Here is a 21970-nt window from a genome sequence, read left to right as displayed (position 1 = left end):
TCCTCTTGAAATTCTACAATATATTTTTGAAAATAATCTAACTTCTTTTCTACCGAATCTTAGTATTGTCTCAAGAATCCTTCTCACTTTACTTGTGTCTGTTGCTTCTGGTGAGAGATCATTCACTAAATTAAAAATAATTAAAAACTATTTGAAGGCTACCTGTCATAAGAAAGATTTTCTGGATTGGCAATCTTAGATATAGAGCAAGAGATACTCGATAAAATTGATTGATTGATTGATAATATAAAAGAATTTGCAGCAGCCAGAACTAGAAAAACATCCATTCAATTTCTGGATTGATCCTAATTAAATGTTTATGCTTTTATGAATAATTTATAGAAGATTACAGCTTGAATTTTGAATTTCATTTGGAATGTATTATGTTACAACTAACACCATAAAGTTCTTAAGGCAATGAAGGTTGCTGATAAATTTTCAACCATTCTGCACTAAAACTCAATAAAAAAAATTCCGATTATCCAGTAGTGCTTTTCTCCACTTCCCCCCTTTAAGGGGCGCCAAAATATGTTCCGCACGCGGGCGTTGATGTCCCTTGCAGGGGCCCTGCACGTTGAGCATTAGATAAACGATCCATATTGTTGAATGCTTACCTCCAACTAAACATATGACGTTTCGGATGTTAGTTCTATTTCACATATATCATTGGAACAGAGCTTTGAAATCCAGATCACGATATGGATAACTCAGAATAACCCGGTATGTAATTATTGGTTCCAGACTTGGATATGACCGTATTAAGTTTTAACTAAAAAAGTGCCATCTTCGTTTTTGAGCGGGACAAAAGTTTTATTGAAATGGTGTTGAACGAATTCGAATATGAACCCAAACGACTGGTCGGTTACTTCTATTCTTGGTATAGTTGGGGACCCACTGCAAAATAGAAATATTTCATAATGATATAATAATCTTCATTGATCCCATAACACAACAATATATAAGACAAATCAAACGGACAAAATGAAAAAAATCAAACCGAATGCTATTACTGAATAAAAAATGAGTTTCTATCAGCTAGATATCAACTGAAGCTATAATAGCTTTTCTTGAGCAAACCACATTTCAACGACTTATTGCACTTTATTATACTCAAAAGTTTGATAGAAATAGGTAAATGATTGTGGTTCCATTATTCCGTCTAGTCTCTTATTTCTCTGTTCTTTTTTTTTAGGAGAACATTCAAATTTTATTTTTACATGAGCAGGAATACAAAATGTAGTAATATTTTAATCCCCAAAGAACACCAAAATTGATTTTACATTTAGGTGACGAAACAGCACCCACTTCATATTACCATTTGTAATAGAACTAGTCAACCGTTTGAGAAATATCCCACGAAAACCTACAATTTAAACCAAATTTACAATTTACCCTCAATGAACTCACAAGAGAGAAAATTGAAAGCTCGTGAAAATATAGGTTCTAATTTGAAAATCTTGAGTTTTGATGAATTTGAGTTGTCCGAGTTCACGACACCCTGTATATATTTGGTCAAGACCGCAAACAGTTTTATTATACAACATATTTGGAGAATCGATAAAGAAAAAATTTTTATCGAAAAAAAAGCTTTTTTCGGCAACCATCCGGGAAGTGCTCACTTTCCGGACGCTTTTTCTCTGAGAAAGTAGCATTTTCCGGCCTAGTCCGGAAAGTACGTACTTCCCGGACTAGGCCGGAAAAGAATCATAGAATCCATAGCTACCGAGATAACGGCTGACAGTTCATATTAAATTAGTTGTCAAAAATTTGCATGTTTTTTCATCGCAATCGCAATAAAATATGGAAAGCAGCAGCGATAGTGTTATTTTACATGGTTGCCGAAAAAAAAATGTACGCAACACGCCCGAAAATGTTTTTTTTGGGCTCACAGACTTCCAGGACTCGCTTACGCTCGTCCTGGAATTTTGTCTATTCGTCCAAAAAAACCCTATTTTCCGGACTTGTTACGTAAATTACTATTTCTGTCGAAAAAATAAAAAAAAATGTGAGTCCTTATCGCCACTATTTTTTTCATAAGAATCCCATTAATTCCCGAACCGTTGAGTTTTAACACAAGTTATGGCATATTGCCGAAATTGTCGGTAAAAGATCTCTCTAATGAAGCAATAATATACTGGGTGTGCCATTTGAAATCAGGAACTGTTAGTCTGTTTCCGGTATAATCGGAACTTGAAGAGATCTGAAAATATTTAAGGAAGAAATATCAATGTTTCAAACCCCAATATGCTCGATGCTCAATTCAGCTCAAAATTGTGATTAGTTTTATATAAATGTCTAATAGGCCATGCCGGTTAATCATCCTGTATTATTTCATTGGTAGTCATTTTCAATTTTGTTTCAAACTTATATCATTGTCATTTATATCTGCTTTGTGCAGCGAACTGGGCGTAAACCTCAATTATGTAGTTGCATGTTGCATCTAGGCTATAGCCTTTTCGTTTCTCGCTGAGTAACTCCAACACAACAGGTGCATACGTTGATATAAAGTTCGTGGAACTACTTTGGTGTTGGCGGATCGATTAAGCCCCAAATCTCATTAACGGCAACGACACAATTCATCAGGCAGATTGGGATTAACTCGAGTTCATTACAGTGTCCCATCGTTACGTTGCAACGGCGGCGCATTGCATCATATCCGCCAAGCTGAAGGATATCCTGGTGTATCTGGGAGAGCTCGATACCCAGGACACAGGGGAGGTGTCGGAGCCTGCCCCAGCCGAGCTGCACAGGGTAAGTTACTGAACGTTGAGTGGGAATAGATGAAAATTCGATATTGCAATTAACGTATGATGCAGGTGAAGCGTTTGGTTACCCTTTGATTCGATGATATGCACATAGCGAAAAAGTCTCTGGAATTCTCTGACATTTATTCTACCGTAACAAATTTGATTTTTCAATACGGACGAATAATTTGTTTTTTTTCATTTGAGAATTCAAATGATTTGAAATTTGTTTGGTAGTTCAATACCTAGAGAAATCCAGATGTATAAAATCTCAATTCCTTGAGTGATTGAGATTATTTTATGAAGGTAAACAATTGTGTACTTTTCGATTCGATTTACGGTAAATGTGTTCACGTTTGTGTATGAAATTTGAAAAAATTCCAACGTAATAAATTCACCTTCTTTTCAACTTCAATGTTATTTTTTGAATTATATTACGAATTGTTGAAAACATTCAGAAATCATTCAATTCGAAAGAACATCATTTATTGAATTCAAATTCTTCTTTTTCTCGTAAGCAGAGACTCTTGGTTTGTCTGAGAGATGGCGTGGTGAGATTCGCATCTTTCGAAAGATCGCAACTGCTTGGGATACAGAACCAAACGCTTCTACAGTAAAATCACCACGCTTCGCTATGAAGATGGACACATGCACATATTGTGTACTTTTTCAGAAAATTCATATAGAAAAAGTTCACAGAATTTAAATACTTCTGCTTTACAGTTTTTCATAAAAAAGGCACACATAAGGTGTACATTTTCAAAAACAATAACTGTTAAAAATTCATAGAATTACTACATAATTAATGAAAAAAATGATACCATTAGGATGATAATTGATTGAGAAATTATAAAACAATTTTTGAGAGTGCACTTTCTAGTTCCTCTTATAAAACTATTATGTTCGTTGAAATATTGTAATTTTTTTTTGTGAATGAGTTATGTCCGAAGTGGTGTATATTTTTTGAACGGAGTTAATATGCCTGCATCATTTGATTTTCATATTTGAATTGAAGTTTTATTTGGCGTCAATTTTCTATAAATGATCATAAGAAATCACAAAAAAGCAAATGTAATATAATTAAACAGTATTGTATGGTGAAATTTGATTGCAGGGTTGTCATTTGATAGACAACGTTTCGGGCAATGCCCTTTTTCAAGCCTGTATCAGAATTCACCATACAATAAAAAGTGAACAGGGTAAATAATTAAATCAATAAATTAAACAGTATTTTACCTACACAAAAAATTTCCTAATCACACTTCAAAAAATTATAAATTTAATGGCCAGTTGCACCATTTGTCTAAACATTGATTGAGAATTCAAACATTGATTACTTTATGATTTCTCTTGCACCATCTTTTAAATGACGTTTAGAGCGACCTAATCACCGATTACACTAAACACGAAAATTTGTAAGTTTATATTCCCGATTAGTTTTAAACAGGTTTCTGCGCATAGACCTAATATCAATTTGATATTAGGTCTATGGTTCTGAGCAACTCAAAACGTCGAAACATATCACTTATTACATAACCATAAAGCATAAACATTATTTCTCTATGGACATAATCTGATTGTATCACATTGTGTGTTTCTGTTTTTGGTTTTGTGAGGAATTGCAAAATTGAGATATAGATTCAGATTCAGATCGTGAATTTTCATTCAATGATAATTTATAATTTATGTTAACTTTGTCACCGCAAGAACAGAGAAAATTATACTAGAAAATTGAAATTCCTGATTTCTCTATGATCGATATTTTGAAATGTTGCCAAACATATCTCCTGTTTAGCTAAACATCTATTATTATCAAAATCGGTAGAAATTATAATCATCGATTTTTTACGTAAACAGCGTTTATTTTTTGAATGGTGCAATTGGCCCTCAGAATATAAAAACAATTGACTGTTATTGCCAGTAGGTTGATGAATGAACACATTTCAATAATTATATCTCATCAAAAATTTCAATAATCATATCTCATCAAAAATTTAGGAGATTCAGATGTTACTTTCATATTCATATATTCATGATGGAAATTCAACCATATATGTAGCCGTATATTTCACATGCTGAAAATTCAAATACATACTCTTATTCAATTATTTGACTGATGAGTCTTAATAAATATAAAGACAAATTATTCTCAGTTCACGAAAGACGGCATGCGTAACGTTGTAAAAAAAATATGTTTTGTTGTGCCATAATTAGTCGTTTTGAATACATTTAAGTCTCAATGAAAATCAGTTATGAGTTGTTTTGATATTTGTTCGTCCTCATATTCATCTCTTCCGAATAAATTAAAAATTATTTTCTGAGGTGAGTACAAGTACTTGTAAAATGATAGCGAACAAGCTCAGTCATAATAATAACCACAACTGATCAATGCTGAATGTTCCATCACGTTTCTAACCACATATATATTTCCTTTCTGGATTCAATTAAATAAGGATTCCTTCCCCTCAGGTAAGGAGAAAACTAATTCATCCCGAATTTGAATATCGAACAACGCAGCCTGACCGCTATGATGTGGCTTTACTGGAGTTGGTTACTGAAGCCGGATACGCTGACTACATATCTCCCATTTGTCTTCCTAATTCCGACATATCCCTTTCCGGTCGGAACGCAGTGGTGGCTGGATGGGGGAAGACTATGCCTTCTAATGAACTTATGGGGACTAACATCTTGAGGAGTGCATCTGTCCCAATACTAGGTTCGTAAAAGTTTTAGTTCTTTCATAAATTTTCTATTTCGATGGTAATCTTTTTAAAGCTAGGGTATAAAATAGGGATTCTTCTTAAGATGTCCGTATTATTGTGAGGAAGTTGAACACGTTTCACGATTCTATAGGAATTTATATACAAAGTGTCTCTCTTCCCACATTTAGCAATAATTTTTTCGTTATCATAATAATGTATAATATTTTCAGTAAAAAAGCAGATAACCCTTTTCTCTATTTCTGAGAAATACTCAATTAAAAATGCAGACTTTCAACTAAGGGTCCTTCTTTTAATTTTCCGAACTAGAATCTCTGTTATAACAGGTTCACGTCTTACTCACTTTTGCGACCATGCAATGAAATAGTATCATGTGAGACTCCTGAGCGCTATTAAGTTACTATTTATTCAAATAGTAACGCTGTTAAGTTACTATGTATTTAAATAGTAACTTAACAGCGCTGAAAGTAACTTGAGTCAATTTAAAGTAAATATTTATTTACTTTCAATGAAGTTTCAAGCGATGTCATCAATGCTTAAGCCGATGGAACTACTTAGTGCATCAGTATTCAACAAATCAGAGTCCTTCATGTTACATAATGAATGAACCGATTAACATCATTCTCAATCGAAATATATGATAAAACAGGATCTTCACATCTTACCCACTTTTACGACTAAGCAATGAAATAGTATCATGTGAGACTCCTCAGCGCTGTTAAGTTACTATTTAGGTATTTAAACTTAAATTAACAGCGCTGAGAGTAACTTGAGTCACTTGAAAGTAAATATATATTCACTTACAATAAAGTTTCAAGCGATGTCATCAATTCTTAAGCCAATGGAACAGTATCCAATTAATAAAAGTCCTACATGTTACATAATGAATGAAGCGATCAACATTATTCACAATCGAAATATATGATAAAACAGGATGTTCAAATATTACTCACTTTTATGACCATGCAATGAAATAGTATCGTGTGAGAGTCCTCAGCTCTGTTAAGTTACCATTTATTTAAATAGTAACGTTGTTAAGTTACTATGTATTTGAATAGTAACTTAACAGCGCTGAAAGTAACTTGAGTCACTTCTAAGTAAATATTTATTTACTTTCAATTAAGTTTCAAGCGATATCATCAATGCTTAAGCCGATGGAACTACTTAGTGAATCAGTATTCAACAAATCAGAGTCCTTCATGTTACATAATGAATGAACCGATGAACATCATTCTCAATTGAAATATATGATAAAACAGGATCTTCACATCTTACCCACTTTTACGACCAAGCAATGAAATAGTATCATGTGAGACTCCTCAGCGCTGTTAAGTTACTATTTATTCAAACTTAACTTAACAGCGCTGAGAGTAACTTGAGTCACTTGAAAAAGTAAATATATATTCACTTCCAATAAAGTTTCAAGCGATGTCATCAATGCTCAAGCCGATGGAACTACTCAATAAATCAGTATTCAACAAATAAAAAAAAAATTGTTACATAACAAATGAAGCGATCAATCTTATTTACAATCGAAATCGGGATGTATGTCACCTATGTGGTTAGGATGATCAATAAATTACTCTCGTTGAATATTTTTCCACCGTCTGGGAGTAAAGGGCTATTCAGTTTGATATATTTCCGATATTTTTTGTCACGTTATATTTTGTCATGTAATATTTCGGAATTGCTACGTTGACGAGAAAGAGTTCTTGATCTTGCCAGTTATTCACACATTTTATCGCCATTATCAATCTCTAAGAGCTTGGATTTTTTTTAAATAAGCCTGTAGTGTTTTTTCAATGAAGATACTGATATTGGTTTGCAAACATAGAATCGTTCGATAAAAATATTCTATCTGATGTGAATCAACACGTTTGTCCTAGGAAATAATCATCCATCATCTGTGTCAAATTCATGTTTTCCTCTTTTCATCTTAATAGTGATATGACGTCATAAAACGTTTTTCAGCATCGTTTTCACACTGAACGTTTTGTCCGAATTTCACGATAAAATTCTTACCCTTCATATTTCGTGTCGATTACGAAAAATTGTAGAATTTGCATCGTATTGCATACTCTTATATAATCATCAGAACGTGATGAATAAAGGTTCTTTTAGGTTCAATATCAACCAATTGAATTGATCACAAAATTTGTCCAATGATTCCGAAATACAGCTAACGTATGAGTTTTTCTCAATAATTCGAAAATATTGTATTGGTCCTAATGAAACTTTGTTTTTATTTTTCGGAAAAAATGCTTGTAGAATTCAAAACAGAAATATGTATGTTTGCTACATTTGTGATATATGAATTCAAACAGAAATTGATTGACTAATTCGATCAACAGATATAGAAGAATGCATCGCCTGGCATAAAGTGAAGGAGATCTCCGTCGAATTGCATGAAGAAATGTTATGTGCAGGCCATGAGACTGGAAAGAGAGATGCCTGTCTGGGGGATTCGGGAGGACCGCTGATCCTGCTTGAAAATGGCAAATGGACCCTGGTTGGAATAACGAGTGCAGGTTTCGGCTGCGGCGAGGCCCATCAGCCTGGAATTTATCACAAGGTTGCATTATCAGCAGATTGGATCAAGTCTATTATAAATTATGGAGTTTGATCCCAAACTTAGTAGGAAGTTTGGACACCATTGCAATCATACCGACAAATTTATTGAGATTAACGAGGTTCCGATCAGAAGTTCTCGATTAAGATTGTAGAACATAAGAAAGTATAACTGTTTCGTTACTCAAGTGTTGAGAACTTTTACGCGTTCAAATATTTTTGTAATTACTTATTTTCCTCTAATGTTAATACGGACATATCGTTGAGAGTCATCATTTCTAGTCAATATAAATTGAAACATGAATTTGTAGCAAATATTTTTTTTCCAATATACTCTCAACCCTTTTGTATCCCATGAAATATATTCCATTTTTCTTCGATAGTTGTATGCACTTGTTCTCTATTATTCATTTAGACATGAACACGATAAATCAGGACCGGAAAAACAGTACCGTATCTAGGACGTGGCAAAGGTGGCATTTGCCACGGGCGCAAGCCCCACAGGGGCGCCCAAAAATATCAAAAGAAGAAAATATTGGAGCTCCAGGCGAAATAATTCGAAAGATCACAATTCGGTTTTCATGTTATACCTATATACGCCTCGCAACGAGCGATGCCGAGAAATCTGGAAACATTCAAAATATTGCTAGCCTTCCATAGAATTTGCCCAAAATGATCTCAAGATCAACAAAACTTTAATTTAAGGGAAGAAATAATATAAATATGTTCAAGCGTGCCGTAATCTAGTCATAAATATATCTGTTGAGCGGCGGTATGTTCAAAGGTGCCGCATTCAGATCATAAATATTAGGGTCGAGCTTCGACATGTGTTATTACCCCTATTTTAACGAGTTTTTTGCGCTTTATCAAACTTGTCGGTATTTCTTCGACAAACGGTACCATCTATTTTTGAATTGCGGCGGTAGTTATTAATTTGTGAAATGTTGATAAATGTTTTTTTGTTACATTCATTTTATATTTGTAACAGTTCTCAAAAAAATATCGTTTTGACATAATTTTTCTCTTGAAAACCAAAAAATTCACAAAATTAAAGTTGAGCTGACATTTCATGCGAGTGAGAAGGCATTCGAAAAAATTGTTGGTGGTGTTTCTCTGTGATTCCAAGGGGTAGAAAAAGCCACCCTCCAAACTTGTTTCGTGATAAGTTTTTCTTTCTTTATTCATATTTTACAATGAGTAAATTAATTTTGGATAGATTAATCTATTCTTAACAAATGAGGTCTCTTGTAATTTTTTTGCTTTCATTCACAGTTTTCGAAAAAAAAACATCAACAAATAATACGTCTGAGTTGTGGAGGTTGGAATTATTTTCGACCTCAAATTTATGCAATAGGCGGATGTCAAAACGATGATTTCATCGAGAAATGGTACAAATATAAAATGGATGAAACAAAAAAAAAACAACAATTATAAACTTTTCACAAATTGAGAACTACTTTTCGGGATCCATCTTTAGGGGGCTACAGCTAAGGAGATTGAGGCGCAAAAAAAAAGTTTATATGAAAAACCCACCCTATTTTTTGACAAGTAATTTCTCCCTGAATTTTTTCGCAACTATATCATATACACCCTGTATAATATTGTTTCTTATTTTAAAAGTTCAACGAAAGTATATGACTCAAATTATGAATAAAAAAATATTATAAGAAAATATAATGGGTGAAAAAAAATCATCGAAAATGGGGGGCACTGTCTAACATATTGCCACAGGCGCAATTGTACCTAGATACGGCTCTGCGGAAAAACATATATGGTTGGACATTCTAACTTGCATGAGTTGAACGACAAAAATTGCAAACTGGATTACCCGAAAATTAACTAATGAGGGTATCGCAGTAGGAGCATCCTCAACGTAATCAGGTTGTTTGAGAATATTTTTCAATGGCGTCTAGCACTCCGTCGAATTTTTCCCGTTTAAAGTTAAAAAGTTTTATTCATTTATCATAATTTTTCATTTCAGAGAAAAAAAGGGCAAAAATTCAGTGTAATAAGAAAGGATGAATCTTTTTGAATGCCTGTTCTCCGAACCGATCGCTCGTGTGAAGACCATCATATAAACCATAGAAAATTCAAGAAGATTATCGAAAAAAACCCATATTTCACTGACAACAGATCTGACCATGTTGAAATTTTGAGTAGATAAATGATGAACAATTGTGAAGATGAAAGTTGTCAGAGACATAGAACATTCAGAAAGAATATGGAAAAAAATGAGGGAAGCACTGGCGTGGAGCCATGACATGTGAATGAACGAGCGCTGAAAAGCCCTCGACTTTTGTGTACAGAAATTTACCTGTTACGATAACGAATTGAAAATAGGTATTTTAATTGTTAAATATATCAAAAATTATCTGTTTCGTTCACATTCTCTCAAGAATGTCAGAAAGTGATTATTAGAGACATGGATAGGATTATCCAATTTATCTTATTATTATTGGAAAATGCTTATAAGAGTTGTTTTCTGTAAGATAAAAGGTGCCGGAGATTTTCAAAAAAAACTTTCAAAAATTTTTTGTCAATCTCGAAAAAGAGGGTGCATTTTGGAGGGTGAGGTAATGAAAAATTCTTTTCAAATTTTTGGGCGAGAAATCACATCTTGAAGTCCTGCGCATATAATGCGTCCTGTATTCACAAGCGATATATAAATTCGGTTGGTTCTGGAATTATTGATTGTTTTTATCGATATTCTGTTTGACTTTCACATAGTTTTGATGACGATGTTGATATGAAATTTTGTTCGAAGCTCGGAAGGATCGATCCTGCGATCATGTTGAGATTCTGCGTGTATTGCAGAACTGATTAACTTAAAATCTTGCTCAGAGCTTGAAACTGTTATATCACTTTGAAACTTAGGTTTTAATTCTGTTGTTGGTATGTATATGGAAATATTGCTGGTAATTCTTTTTTCCTAATTCTTCTAGAATTTCCTGTTGGTCCGGTTATGCGATCAATTTTACACAAAATGCAATGTTTGAAATTATCATTCTTCATCCAAATGTTTTATCCGGTTTTGAAATTATTGATTTAGAAATTTTTATCTCTTTTCATCCAGGAGTTATCGTGTATTCGAACTTTGAATTTGATATTGTCATCACCTTATCATTTGAGACCATTATTAGCTCAAAATTCTAAAAATGAAATGAATGATGAAACGATATTATATGCAGTGCGTTAACTGAAGAACACTGAGTGAAATATTCCTTTCTGCTTGCTGCATCCAGCAAAGAATATATGAAACGAGATGATTTCTGGTGCAAATTTCCTCATTCGTTTAGATGAATTGCCATGCAAAGAGAAAACGAAAAAGTATTCCCCTACATAATGTTAGAATATATTTTGATGAACAAAACGACGCAAAGAGAAGTAGCTGGCAGGAAATTCCTCCACAAAGATTCATGTAAGCTTACAACATGACGTATCGATGCGAAGAAATATGTGTTGTACGCAGGAAGAACATTTATTTTTGAACATTCCCCAGAATATATTGATATGAAACTCATTAATGCACTCAAAGGGATTCTAAGATCCCCTCACCCGATCCTTTTTCATTTTGAGGATTCATGTATTGTATATCCAAAGTCACTTGACTAGTGCCTTTGATGTGGATACTGCGATCCGCTTAATACCGCGATTTATTTGAAAGTATTGTTAAGCAATAAATTCACTGCCTCAAAGGAATTCTTGGAAACTTCGACAACCCTTGTAAAATCGAAATGTTCTGACTACCTCCAAGTGATTTTGGATATATGTACTATACCAAGCATTGTGCGCGGCCAATTATACAATATTCAATGGTATATACATAAAATATTGCTACGAAGTTGAACAGTATTGCCAATAGGCTTTTCTGATTGACTGCAATTTTTGAGGGTTATTTCAAGTTTAAAAAAATGGATGTACAAGGTGTTTTACAAGATGTAACATAAAAATTTACTTATGCCAGTCCGTAGCTGCACTTTCGGCATGATATTGTTCACTGCCTCCAACTCATTTCTTAAATGAATTTGGAAATACATAAAGTGTACAAATGATCAACATATTTTTCAAAGATTCACAGGTCCGTGTTTAATGTAAATTGAAATATACCCGATATTCAAGAGTTCATATAATATTGATACAAAGTGTGGCTTTATTGTCAATAAGCATTATTAGCTCAAAATTCTAAAAATAAAATGAATAATGAAACGATATTATATGCAGTGCGTTAACTGAAGAACACTGAGTGAAATATTCCTTTCTGCTTGCTGCATCCAGCAGAGAATATATGAAACTAGATGATTTCTGATGCAAATTTCCTCATTCGTTTAGATGAATTGCCATGCAAAGAGAAAACGAAAAAGTATTTCCCTACATAATGTGAGAATATATTTTGATGAACAAAACGACACAAAGAGAAGTAGCTGGCAGGAAATTCCTCCACAAAGATTCATGTAAGCTTACAGCAACATGACGTATCGACCCGACAACTCCCTACCTGCTGAATTTATTACAGAAATGCGAAAACTTTTCTGCTTTGTCGAAATAAAATATAAACATATCTTTTCTTCGCATTCAACAGCTGCCAGGAGTTTTGAAATTCATATTTTTACTTGTGGTATTTGAAAATTGTCATTTGTTGTGGTTTAAACCGAATATTTAATTTTTCTTTTATCATCTTTTTCGTACAGGGTGTTTCAGGAATAAATGAAGAGGCTTTCTCTGATGATGCAAGACATTTTGTGGAGTCTGAATCAGAATGATTATGGAGAGACACAGGTTATTTTATCTATTTCACCGAAAATTTCCAATCGTCATAACTCTGGAATTCCTTTATGCGCTTTAATGAAAATTTTAAGAAATGAGTACATATAGGATAAAGTACTATATTCACTCATAGTGACTTGTCGATAACGCAGGTCCAAACTTAGATAATAACATTTTTCATGTTGTAAAACACCCTGCACATCAAATCCGTAAAAAACATTTATATCCCTAAAAACTACATTGAAAGACCTATCAAACATGCTTATTGACAATAGAACTGCATCCTGTATTGATATTATATGAACCCTTGAATATCGGGTATATTCCAATTTACATTGAACACGGACCTGTGAATCTTTGCATAATATATTGATCCTTTGAACACTTTAAGTATTTCCATATTCATTCAAGGAATAAGTCTAGGTCTAAGGCAATAAACAATATTGAGTTGAGGAATGTGCATCCCCGTAGGTACTGGGATAAGTAAATTTTTATGTTTTACATGTTGTAAAACACCATGTAACATCTATTTTATGAAACCCGAAATTATCCTCAAAAATTACTGTCAATAATTCGGAATATTTCGATGATACAAGGGTTGTCTACGTTTCCAGAAATTCCTTTGCGGCCAGTGAATTTATTGCCTAACAATACTTTCGAATAAATCGCGGTATTAAGCGAATCGCAGTATTCACATCAAAGGGACATCTAGCCAAGCGTTTTTATGAACTAGTTCAAGTGACTGAATATACAAAACTTGAATCCTCAAAATGAAAAAGGATCACTCTTTGAGTGCATTTATAAATATAAGTTTGCATTTATAAATATAAGTTTCATATCAATATATATATGTTGGTGATATGAATTTCTCAAGTAGTGCGTTTGTGTCTATTTCATATAAAGTAACTTATGTAAATGAATACCTGGAAATTGTAATAAGCTTAATTCTTTCAATGATTCAGTTCTATCAAATTGAACATCAGTCTTCTTTAATTGACGCATAAATAAGTTTATTGAGGCAGAAAAAATATAACAAAAAACAGTTTCTGAAATACAATCAATTTGTAAGGTACGCATCAATAAACAAATTACAACCCACAAAAGTATATACTTGTTCGTGGGGGAATAATATAAAAATCATAAACTCCAAAAAAACAACTACCAATGAGTTTAGATAAAACGATTATATTCGTTTTATCTAAACTCATTGGTAGTTGTTGTAAAACAAAAAAAATGTTCTAAACAAAGTTAACCCTGTTGAAAATTTTCTTCCAAAATTCATTATCTTGTGACTTGATCCACGTCTTGATTCCTCTGGTGAAAAGTGTTCGAGAATTTACTGCCCTTAGGTTTGAAGGTATGATGCTATATAAAACATACATTCAATCATTGGACACTTTTGCTCACAGTCCTATAATGTAGTTAAGGTAGGTGTACACAAATGTGTATAAAGTATAGTGAAAGATCATTATTATTTGCTCAACAAATGATTTCTTCAACAACGTGCAGTAGTGTGATTAGCCTATAATTATAGTAAATATGAGGATCATTTTTGTGAATGGAGGTCACAAATACCACTTTGAATGCATCTGAGAAATTTCTTCTAACCAGAACCGAGTTTATTGAATGAGTTGAAAGAACTAGTAATTCTTCTCGAAAATGATCATAAGAAAAATAGATACCCAAAGACATTTTATAGTTTTACGCCAGAATTCTTAGGATGTAGGTATATCGAAAATTTGTTGTTAAAATTCTGAAATCGGTCTAGTGCCCTCCAAACGTGTTGGCACTTTTTTAGAATTTGTAATGAAATCAGACAGAGATTCTTTGGAAAGTAACTCTCGGTTAGGAGATGACACCTACATGAAAGCCTAGATTAGATTAGAACTAGATTAGCCTTTGAGTCTCTATAGATGCTAGTTGCCAAATAGGTAGATTATAAATCCTCAGCAGCGACTAAAGGCATCTTCCTAACCCTACTTCGTACTCGATATTAATTCACCTGATCGTTGCTATTTAACGTTTGAAGATTTATCTCTTCTCCTATAAATAATTGAAGAAGTTGTAATGGGTCGAAAAAAAGGAAATCTACAGATTCGTTGGAATATAACAAACATACCTTCTGATATGGAGGTAGAATTAAAAAAATTGTGGTGTATGTGCCGTTGGAAACAAAGCATTAAGGTAAATGAGATCTTTTATATGAGGATATTGAAAAGGACTTTGACAGCATATGGCATAAAGCATTGTTATATAAATTAAACAAGATAGTAGCCCCAGACGAAATTATCAGGTTGTGTAAACAATTCTTAGAAAACAGAAAATTAGAAATAAAAGTCAGCACAAGCTCTTCTGACTATTTTTGTCCTGAAAAAGGAACACCTCAAAGATCTCCACTGTCAACTCTACTCTTCAAAATATTTTGTCACGACATAATAGTAGAACCTTCCGATGAAATTTACATCTCAGATGACAAAATACTGATATCGCAAACAAAAAGACTGAGATCTAAATCAATAATTTCATCAATCGTTATTTCAAATTTATCAGGAAAATTAAATTTTGAAGAGGTCACACAGAGGCTTTAAAGATTCGGGATAGAAAACATTGTCATAGTATATATGTTTGACAAAATCAAGAAATTCCGGGACGTGGTTTATTTGGTTATTGATCTGATAATTTGCCTGCAACTGCGTTAGATTTTTATGCTTTCTGCATTGGGGGTGAGTCAAAATACCTTTGGAACAAGTTGAAAACGATTTGTGAAAACCTAATCGTCTATTGTTTGAAGCTAAGACGTAATTTTCGAGAACAAAACACTCTCTTGTAATGCCTTTGTTGAGAGGCAAAATATCCAACGAGTTTATGGGCCAACGCCAAAGCTGATTCAAGTCTTAAGAAGTGTTACAAATGAAATTGTTCCGCTTTTTTAGGCTCGGCTGGATAAAGAAGCATTCGCACCTGAGTCCAGAAACAATCGAACGAATGCGTTCATACTCGCTGAATATGCTTTGACGGAAAAATGCCATATTCTTTTCCGAAGGCATAAATTTTCTGAAAACCAAAAGCTTCTACTAAAGATTGATTATCGAAGCTACTATATTTATAAGCATTCCAATAATATTAACAGGAGAGAAGAGTCACTTATCGTTCAAAGCACTGCTCCTAACCTGTCAGAAGTGCAGGAAATACATCAACTGTCCTAATGCAGAAATTATACAGTATGGTGTAAATGTATGGATTAAATTCATTTCCTCCCAAAAAAACAAATTTGTGAAAAATGCTGAAACATGTCAATTTATATTTCTGATTATTCAATTTTTGACATTCATGCGACAGAGATGTCGTCATTGGTATGGTCTTGATGACGTCAGCGCCTGTTTTTTTTAATAGGAAAGTTTGTTATGTGACACCTCAATTTGAAGGGCCTTCAATCAATTGCTCAATGGAACAAATCATTGTAAGATCAATTTGTACAGAGTGGATAGAAACATGTTTATTTGTTGTAGTCTCATAATTTCTCATTGCAGTAGATACTTTCATTTATTATTATTATTGAAATTGAAATGAATACTTGAACACAGGATTTTCAACGACAATAAAATAAAAAATTGTTCACATGCACAATATCATAAATTTTTTGTTCATTTTTAGTTGCAACATGCAGCGGTCCGAATAACAAACAGCCAAGATTCAAATTGTGAGTATATCAATTCAATTTCTGTAAATAGCTGATTATAAAAATATGTGAAGAAAAATGTGAACAGAAAAACATATAAATATGTGAAAGAAGTGTAAATGAATAAAAAAAAATGAATATCCCTGTAAATGAAGAGTCAAATATGTAAATGAACAAATAAAATATATGAATAAATATATAAGTAAATATATCAATTTTTTTCCAGTATTGTTTAATTTTTTCATTTTGTGTTTCAGAGTACTTCTAAGAATTAATTTGACTTTTAATACTTCAATTTCCATGTTGAGAATTATCCCTATATTATTGTTTAAGAAACAGACGAGGGTCAATATATTTATGAAGAGGTACCCTGTCTAAAAAAAAAATTACTTGCAAGGATAATATACTTTGTTTCTTCTTATTCAACCGAATATTTCAACAGTTTTTATTAAGGTCCTTAATTCTCAATTTTCAGACGAAATATAAAAACTACTGACCGAGAGCGAATGAATCCAAACCTATAAGCTCATATATCTATAGAAATAATGATGATAATTAACTCGCCCAAGAAAAGATGGACCATATATGAAATTGCAGACACTTCTGATATTTTTCAATGCGTCTCGTTTTATGATCAAATTGTGAAATGTTCGAAGGAAAAAACGGAATCTTCTGTAATTCTGTTCTACAGTTCTCAATTTGGTAGGTATACCGGGTGAAATTTTCGAGATGAATCAAAAATCTCGAAAAGGAAACATTTCAGGGAAAAAGGTTTCGAATAAAAGTTTGACGGTTTTGCTATGGCTATGCTAAAACCATTCTGCATTCACTTCACCCTTGTGAGAGGGACGGAGGTTAGCTCTGGATTTTCAAATGGGAATAACTGTTTTCTTTTTATAGCAGATCAATATTCTACGATAAAAAAATCAAAGCTTTGTACGAACAAAAATTCAAATTCACTTGCTTAGCAATCTGTGACAAATCGTGAAAAATGGTTCGTACCTACCAAACATTCACATTTTTGAAATTCCAGAGTTGACCACCGTCCTCCTATAAGGGTAAAGAACCCCCCACCGCAGGAGCTACACCTCAATAACATAAGCAAATGCTTGGAGAACGATAACTCCCTCTCATTGAATGCATTTACTCAAATTTGGCAGGCATTAAAATCACAGGTATGTTATTAGAAATTGACAACTCTGAATTGTTGCACATGTTCGAATATATCGAGTCCCTGATGGCTGAAGTTGAAGAATGAAAAAGCTTTTGCTGTCTTGCAAGCTCATCAAGTCAACAAGCAAATCAAAAAAGAGTAAAACTTTTTGAAACTCTAAAAATATTGTGAAAAGAAGACGCTGGAAAAAAAGAAGGGAGTTCCTCCTAAAAATCATCAACCGAAACATAAGAAACATGTTTCCTTTTCGAGATTTTTGATTGATTAATAATAATAATAATAATAACGTCTTTATTTCACTAGAAATCTTAAAGGGAAGTTCACCCGAAGGTGCTCTACCACTTAACCCTTGTAGTATACAAAATGTATATTTGGACTTAACTAACTAACATAACATATGCAAATTCAACTCAAGAAATTCACCCCGTGGATTATTGAGTAAGTAGACACTCAAAAACCAAGAATAACTGTTCAACGGCCATCAATTTAAGAGAAGACATCTCAGGAAATATTGAATATGCAGTTCATGATATAAAACGGTAGTTTTCAATTGTCTACTCTGCGTTTTATCGAGATAAAAGCCAATTCTCTGATGCAACATGTAAAAAATTATCCGAAATTTGTATAATTCGATCAACTTCGATTTCCAATGTCTTCCCAAGAATCCTCAAAGAATTATATGAAATATTGTTTCATAACGGAAATTACCGGTTCATGATGAGAATAATTCAATCTAGCGTAACAGAATAATATTTTGATATAAGTGGATGACCTGTATGGAGAACAATAGACACAATTCAAATGGGAATATTTCATAAAAGTGTCTATTGTGCACTTGAGAATCCACCAGTGAAAGTAAATCGAGAATTTTGGAAATTTCCCATTCAGAGTCAAAGAAGTTGAGTCTCTCCAACAACTTTCGCTGACAAATGACTAATACATATCTTTATTGCGAAATTAACGAAACGATATCTATATGGTTGGACATACCTACATGCGTTCAACGAAGAAAGTTGCTAACCGGATTATCCGAAAATAAAATAATGAGGGTATCGCGGTAGCAGCATCCTTAACGTAATGAAGGTCGTTTGAAAATTTTCTTCAGTGGCGTATGAATTTTCAAGATATTCTTCCCTTCAATTTTTTTTTAATTTATTTACTTCTTTATTCTTGAACTCTAATACAGTACAAGTACTGGTGACAAGGCCTATTCAACAATATACAAAAAAATAATACTATATAATATTCAAAGCAACAACAAAGTTAAACTAAACAAAATAAATCTTTCAGGTACAACTTAAGCTTAATATTAAAGTTTTTTTTAGTTCTTATATACTTTATTTCTGGTGGTATTTGGTTAAATGCTTCTATTGCTCGGTAAATTGGGAAGTCCTGGGCTTTCTATAACATTCTTCCCTATGAGCTGAAGGCATCAGCTAATGTAAAGAGTAAGTCATTCAGAAATACGCTCCGTTCATATATTATAGTGAATTCTAGTAGATTCGAGGCAGTTCTTTCATCATAACTTGGTTTAAATTATTTTTGTTTTTTTTTTCATAGTGTTATCTTTTTTTTGTTTTGTTCTTGATTATGTATGCAGGCTTAAATTTTTTTTATCTCTACATATCAGTTGTTTATTTGAATATTAGTGGTAAGCAGGGAATGTTCATCACTTGTTTTTGCGAGAGTATTGGCAGTATACAAGCCTAGCTTAGACTGCATACTCTACAAATTGGCAATCCAGTTTTAACTTTTAATCTATTGTATATATTGATGAATAAAATTGAATTGAATTGAATTGAATTTCCTTGTAAACCTGAGTTCACTTCTGATGGTACCTCTATCTCGGGTGTTATGACTATGCACATCCTGTACTAGTGTAAATCTATAATTTGACTTTATACAGGGTGAGTCTTTGACTTGTACATATATTTTAACCGAAGATTCCTGAGGTCAAAAGAAACACTTTTTTTCTTTACCATTTTTTCCGATTCGGCCCGGTTAAAAAGATACAGGCTGTTGAAAATCGTTAAAAAAATGTGATTTTCGGCTATATCTCGTAAAAGGTTCTATCGAAGGAAATGATTTTTGAAATAAAGCTTTTTTTTGATGTGATACATCTTCTCCGAACACAAGATTCCATACACATTCTTCTGTTTCTTTATTATGAACATTACATCCCATAAAAATACCAGAAATTCGAAGAAACCAACTCTTAAAAGTAATTTGAACGTTCATTGAAGAATATTTGGCTAATTTGAAAAATAAAAGTATTCCTCATATTTTCATGTACAAAGCGCCGTTTTCGAATAACTTAATCTTAAAAAAAAAAAATTATCTGTGAAATTCAAAAAATTGGGTACTTTGGCTGAATGCAACTCTGTTCTGTTGTGGAAAAAAAAACACAGAAATAAATATTTACTATGATGTCATGTCTCAGATTTTAGAATTGAAGTAATAGCCAACTTAGTTTGAAAATGAAGTTATTTGAATAAGCTCACCTCAACTCCTCGATTTGATTACAAATTAATGAGCTTTGGCACAGCTCTGATAATAAGAAGATACTTCACTAAAATCAACATTCTTTTTGAAAAGTCCAGATTATTCATAAAGCCCATGTTTAAATAAGTTTTCACAAAATAGTTCCATTATAATGACAACAATCAATATCTCACTAAAGACTGCTGCTATCGAACAATACTGTATTCTTCTTCGGGCCATTCAAACTCACATTGAAACATACCACTAGGTACATAATACATACTAGACAAATTTTCATGTGATTGAGATTGAATACTTTTTTTCTTTTGCTACTCCATAAATTCATCCTAAGAGCATATGATTGATTGACATACTTCCAAGAGGGCCATAATTGTTTTAATGTGAAAACAAATTAGGTGTTGAAAGAAAGAGGATATTCTATTGTGGATATTTATATTGAATACTTCTCATTTATTTTCAATGCCAAAATCAAGATGAATTAAGTAGTAAAGTTGGCTATAATGTAGGTACACATTAAGAACAAATTTGATTACAAGTGGAGTCTAACATTTTCCATTGATTACAGAGCCAGAATATTTTACATATTTCCATATTTTCATACTGATGGCTTCAAAAATATTGATGCATTTCAATATTTTTATGAGATAGTTGGAACAAATCAAATGCTTAATTTCATAAAGGAATTGTTTTCTATCAGAATGCACAGTGATTTATTTTGTATCCACACATTTATTTTGGAAGTTGTTTTCAAATATCTTGAAAATATGTACGGAACTTCAATATTCTGTTAGGTTTCTTCAAATCTTCGATGATTTTCATTGAATGCTAACATAATAACAAATATCTTATAACAATAACAGTGTAAACTGTAAATGAAAATTTTAGGTTAGAACATAGATTATTCGAACCGAACTGCTGTGTTATATTTGGCATTACTCGAAATTTGAAATTCAAACTTAAAATCACAGATTACTATAGTCTGTGTTTGAACTTTCACAGATAAATATTATTTATTTGAGATTTTAAGGTTAAATGGCAATGAAATAAACAACGATATCATATAAATGAAATATAATGAATGAATGGATATGGATATCAGAGCTAATATGGGTGGTAGCGAGCTCAATTCGTTATAATTATCGAAAATGAAATAGAAAATCAAGAGAAGAATATTTAATCTTCAGCGTCAACGAAATTGGAATAACTCATTTATTTTATTATAAACACTACTCTGTTCAACAAATGGAATGTTAAACGTGAGTTTATGATGGTTTTTCTAATTTAGTAGCTTATTTCCAAGGTTCAAAAGGTATATCTTATGTTTGAGAAAACTTCAGTGTTCCGGTTTTCAGGGGTGAATTAGCTCATTTCGAAAATTTAAAATGGCTATATCTTTTTAACAGGGCTGAATCGGAAAAAATGGTAAATGAAGAAAGTGTTTCTTTTGACCTCAAGAATCTTCGGTTGAAATATATGTACAAGTCAAAGACTCACCCTGTATAATTGTTCGTCACGCCATGAATCAGTTTAACTTGTTCCAATTTCTTTAGGTTATGAATGTCCAAAAGTTTAGTGTCCTTATATAATATTGATGTAGGTGTTAACATGCCATAGTTCAATAATATCTTTATAGTTCTATTTTGGAACACTTGTAGCCTTGTTTATAATGTATTTGATGCATTTCCCCAACAATTAATGAGTTACCTCAGTCTGGAGGAGATCATGCTGTGGTAGATCATTTTTTTGTGTTTTGTACTGAACATAAATGAGCATCTTCTCAGTGAACCCACCACAGGAGTTAACCTACGTATCATGTGTT

At 32.6% G+C, this 21970-nt stretch overlaps 1 protein-coding gene across 2 annotated transcripts in view; it reads left to right on the top strand.

Moving 5' to 3' along the window:
* The window catches only part of LOC123671352 (serine protease 27), a 45224-nt gene extending 36858 nt beyond the window's left edge, over window positions 1–8366 (top strand). The window contains exons 4-6 of one of the 2 annotated variants that reach the window (XM_045605130.1): window positions 2615–2751; window positions 5214–5460; window positions 7816–8366. In XM_045605130.1, coding sequence (XP_045461086.1) covers window positions 2615–2751; window positions 5214–5460; window positions 7816–8087 — 656 coding nt within the window. In that variant the 3' untranslated portion in view covers window positions 8088–8366. The remainder of the gene's footprint in view (window positions 1–2614; window positions 2752–5213; window positions 5461–7815) is intronic. The other variant, XM_045605131.1, reaches the window with a different exon arrangement.
* The last annotated feature ends 13604 nt before the right edge of the window (window positions 8367–21970 follow it).

The sequence above is a fragment of the Harmonia axyridis genome, chromosome 1 (genome assembly GCF_914767665.1).
Source record: "Harmonia axyridis chromosome 1, icHarAxyr1.1, whole genome shotgun sequence".
Classification (NCBI taxonomy): Eukaryota; Metazoa; Arthropoda; class Insecta; order Coleoptera; family Coccinellidae; genus Harmonia; species Harmonia axyridis.
This window is presented reverse-complemented; position numbering and strand designations above follow the sequence as displayed.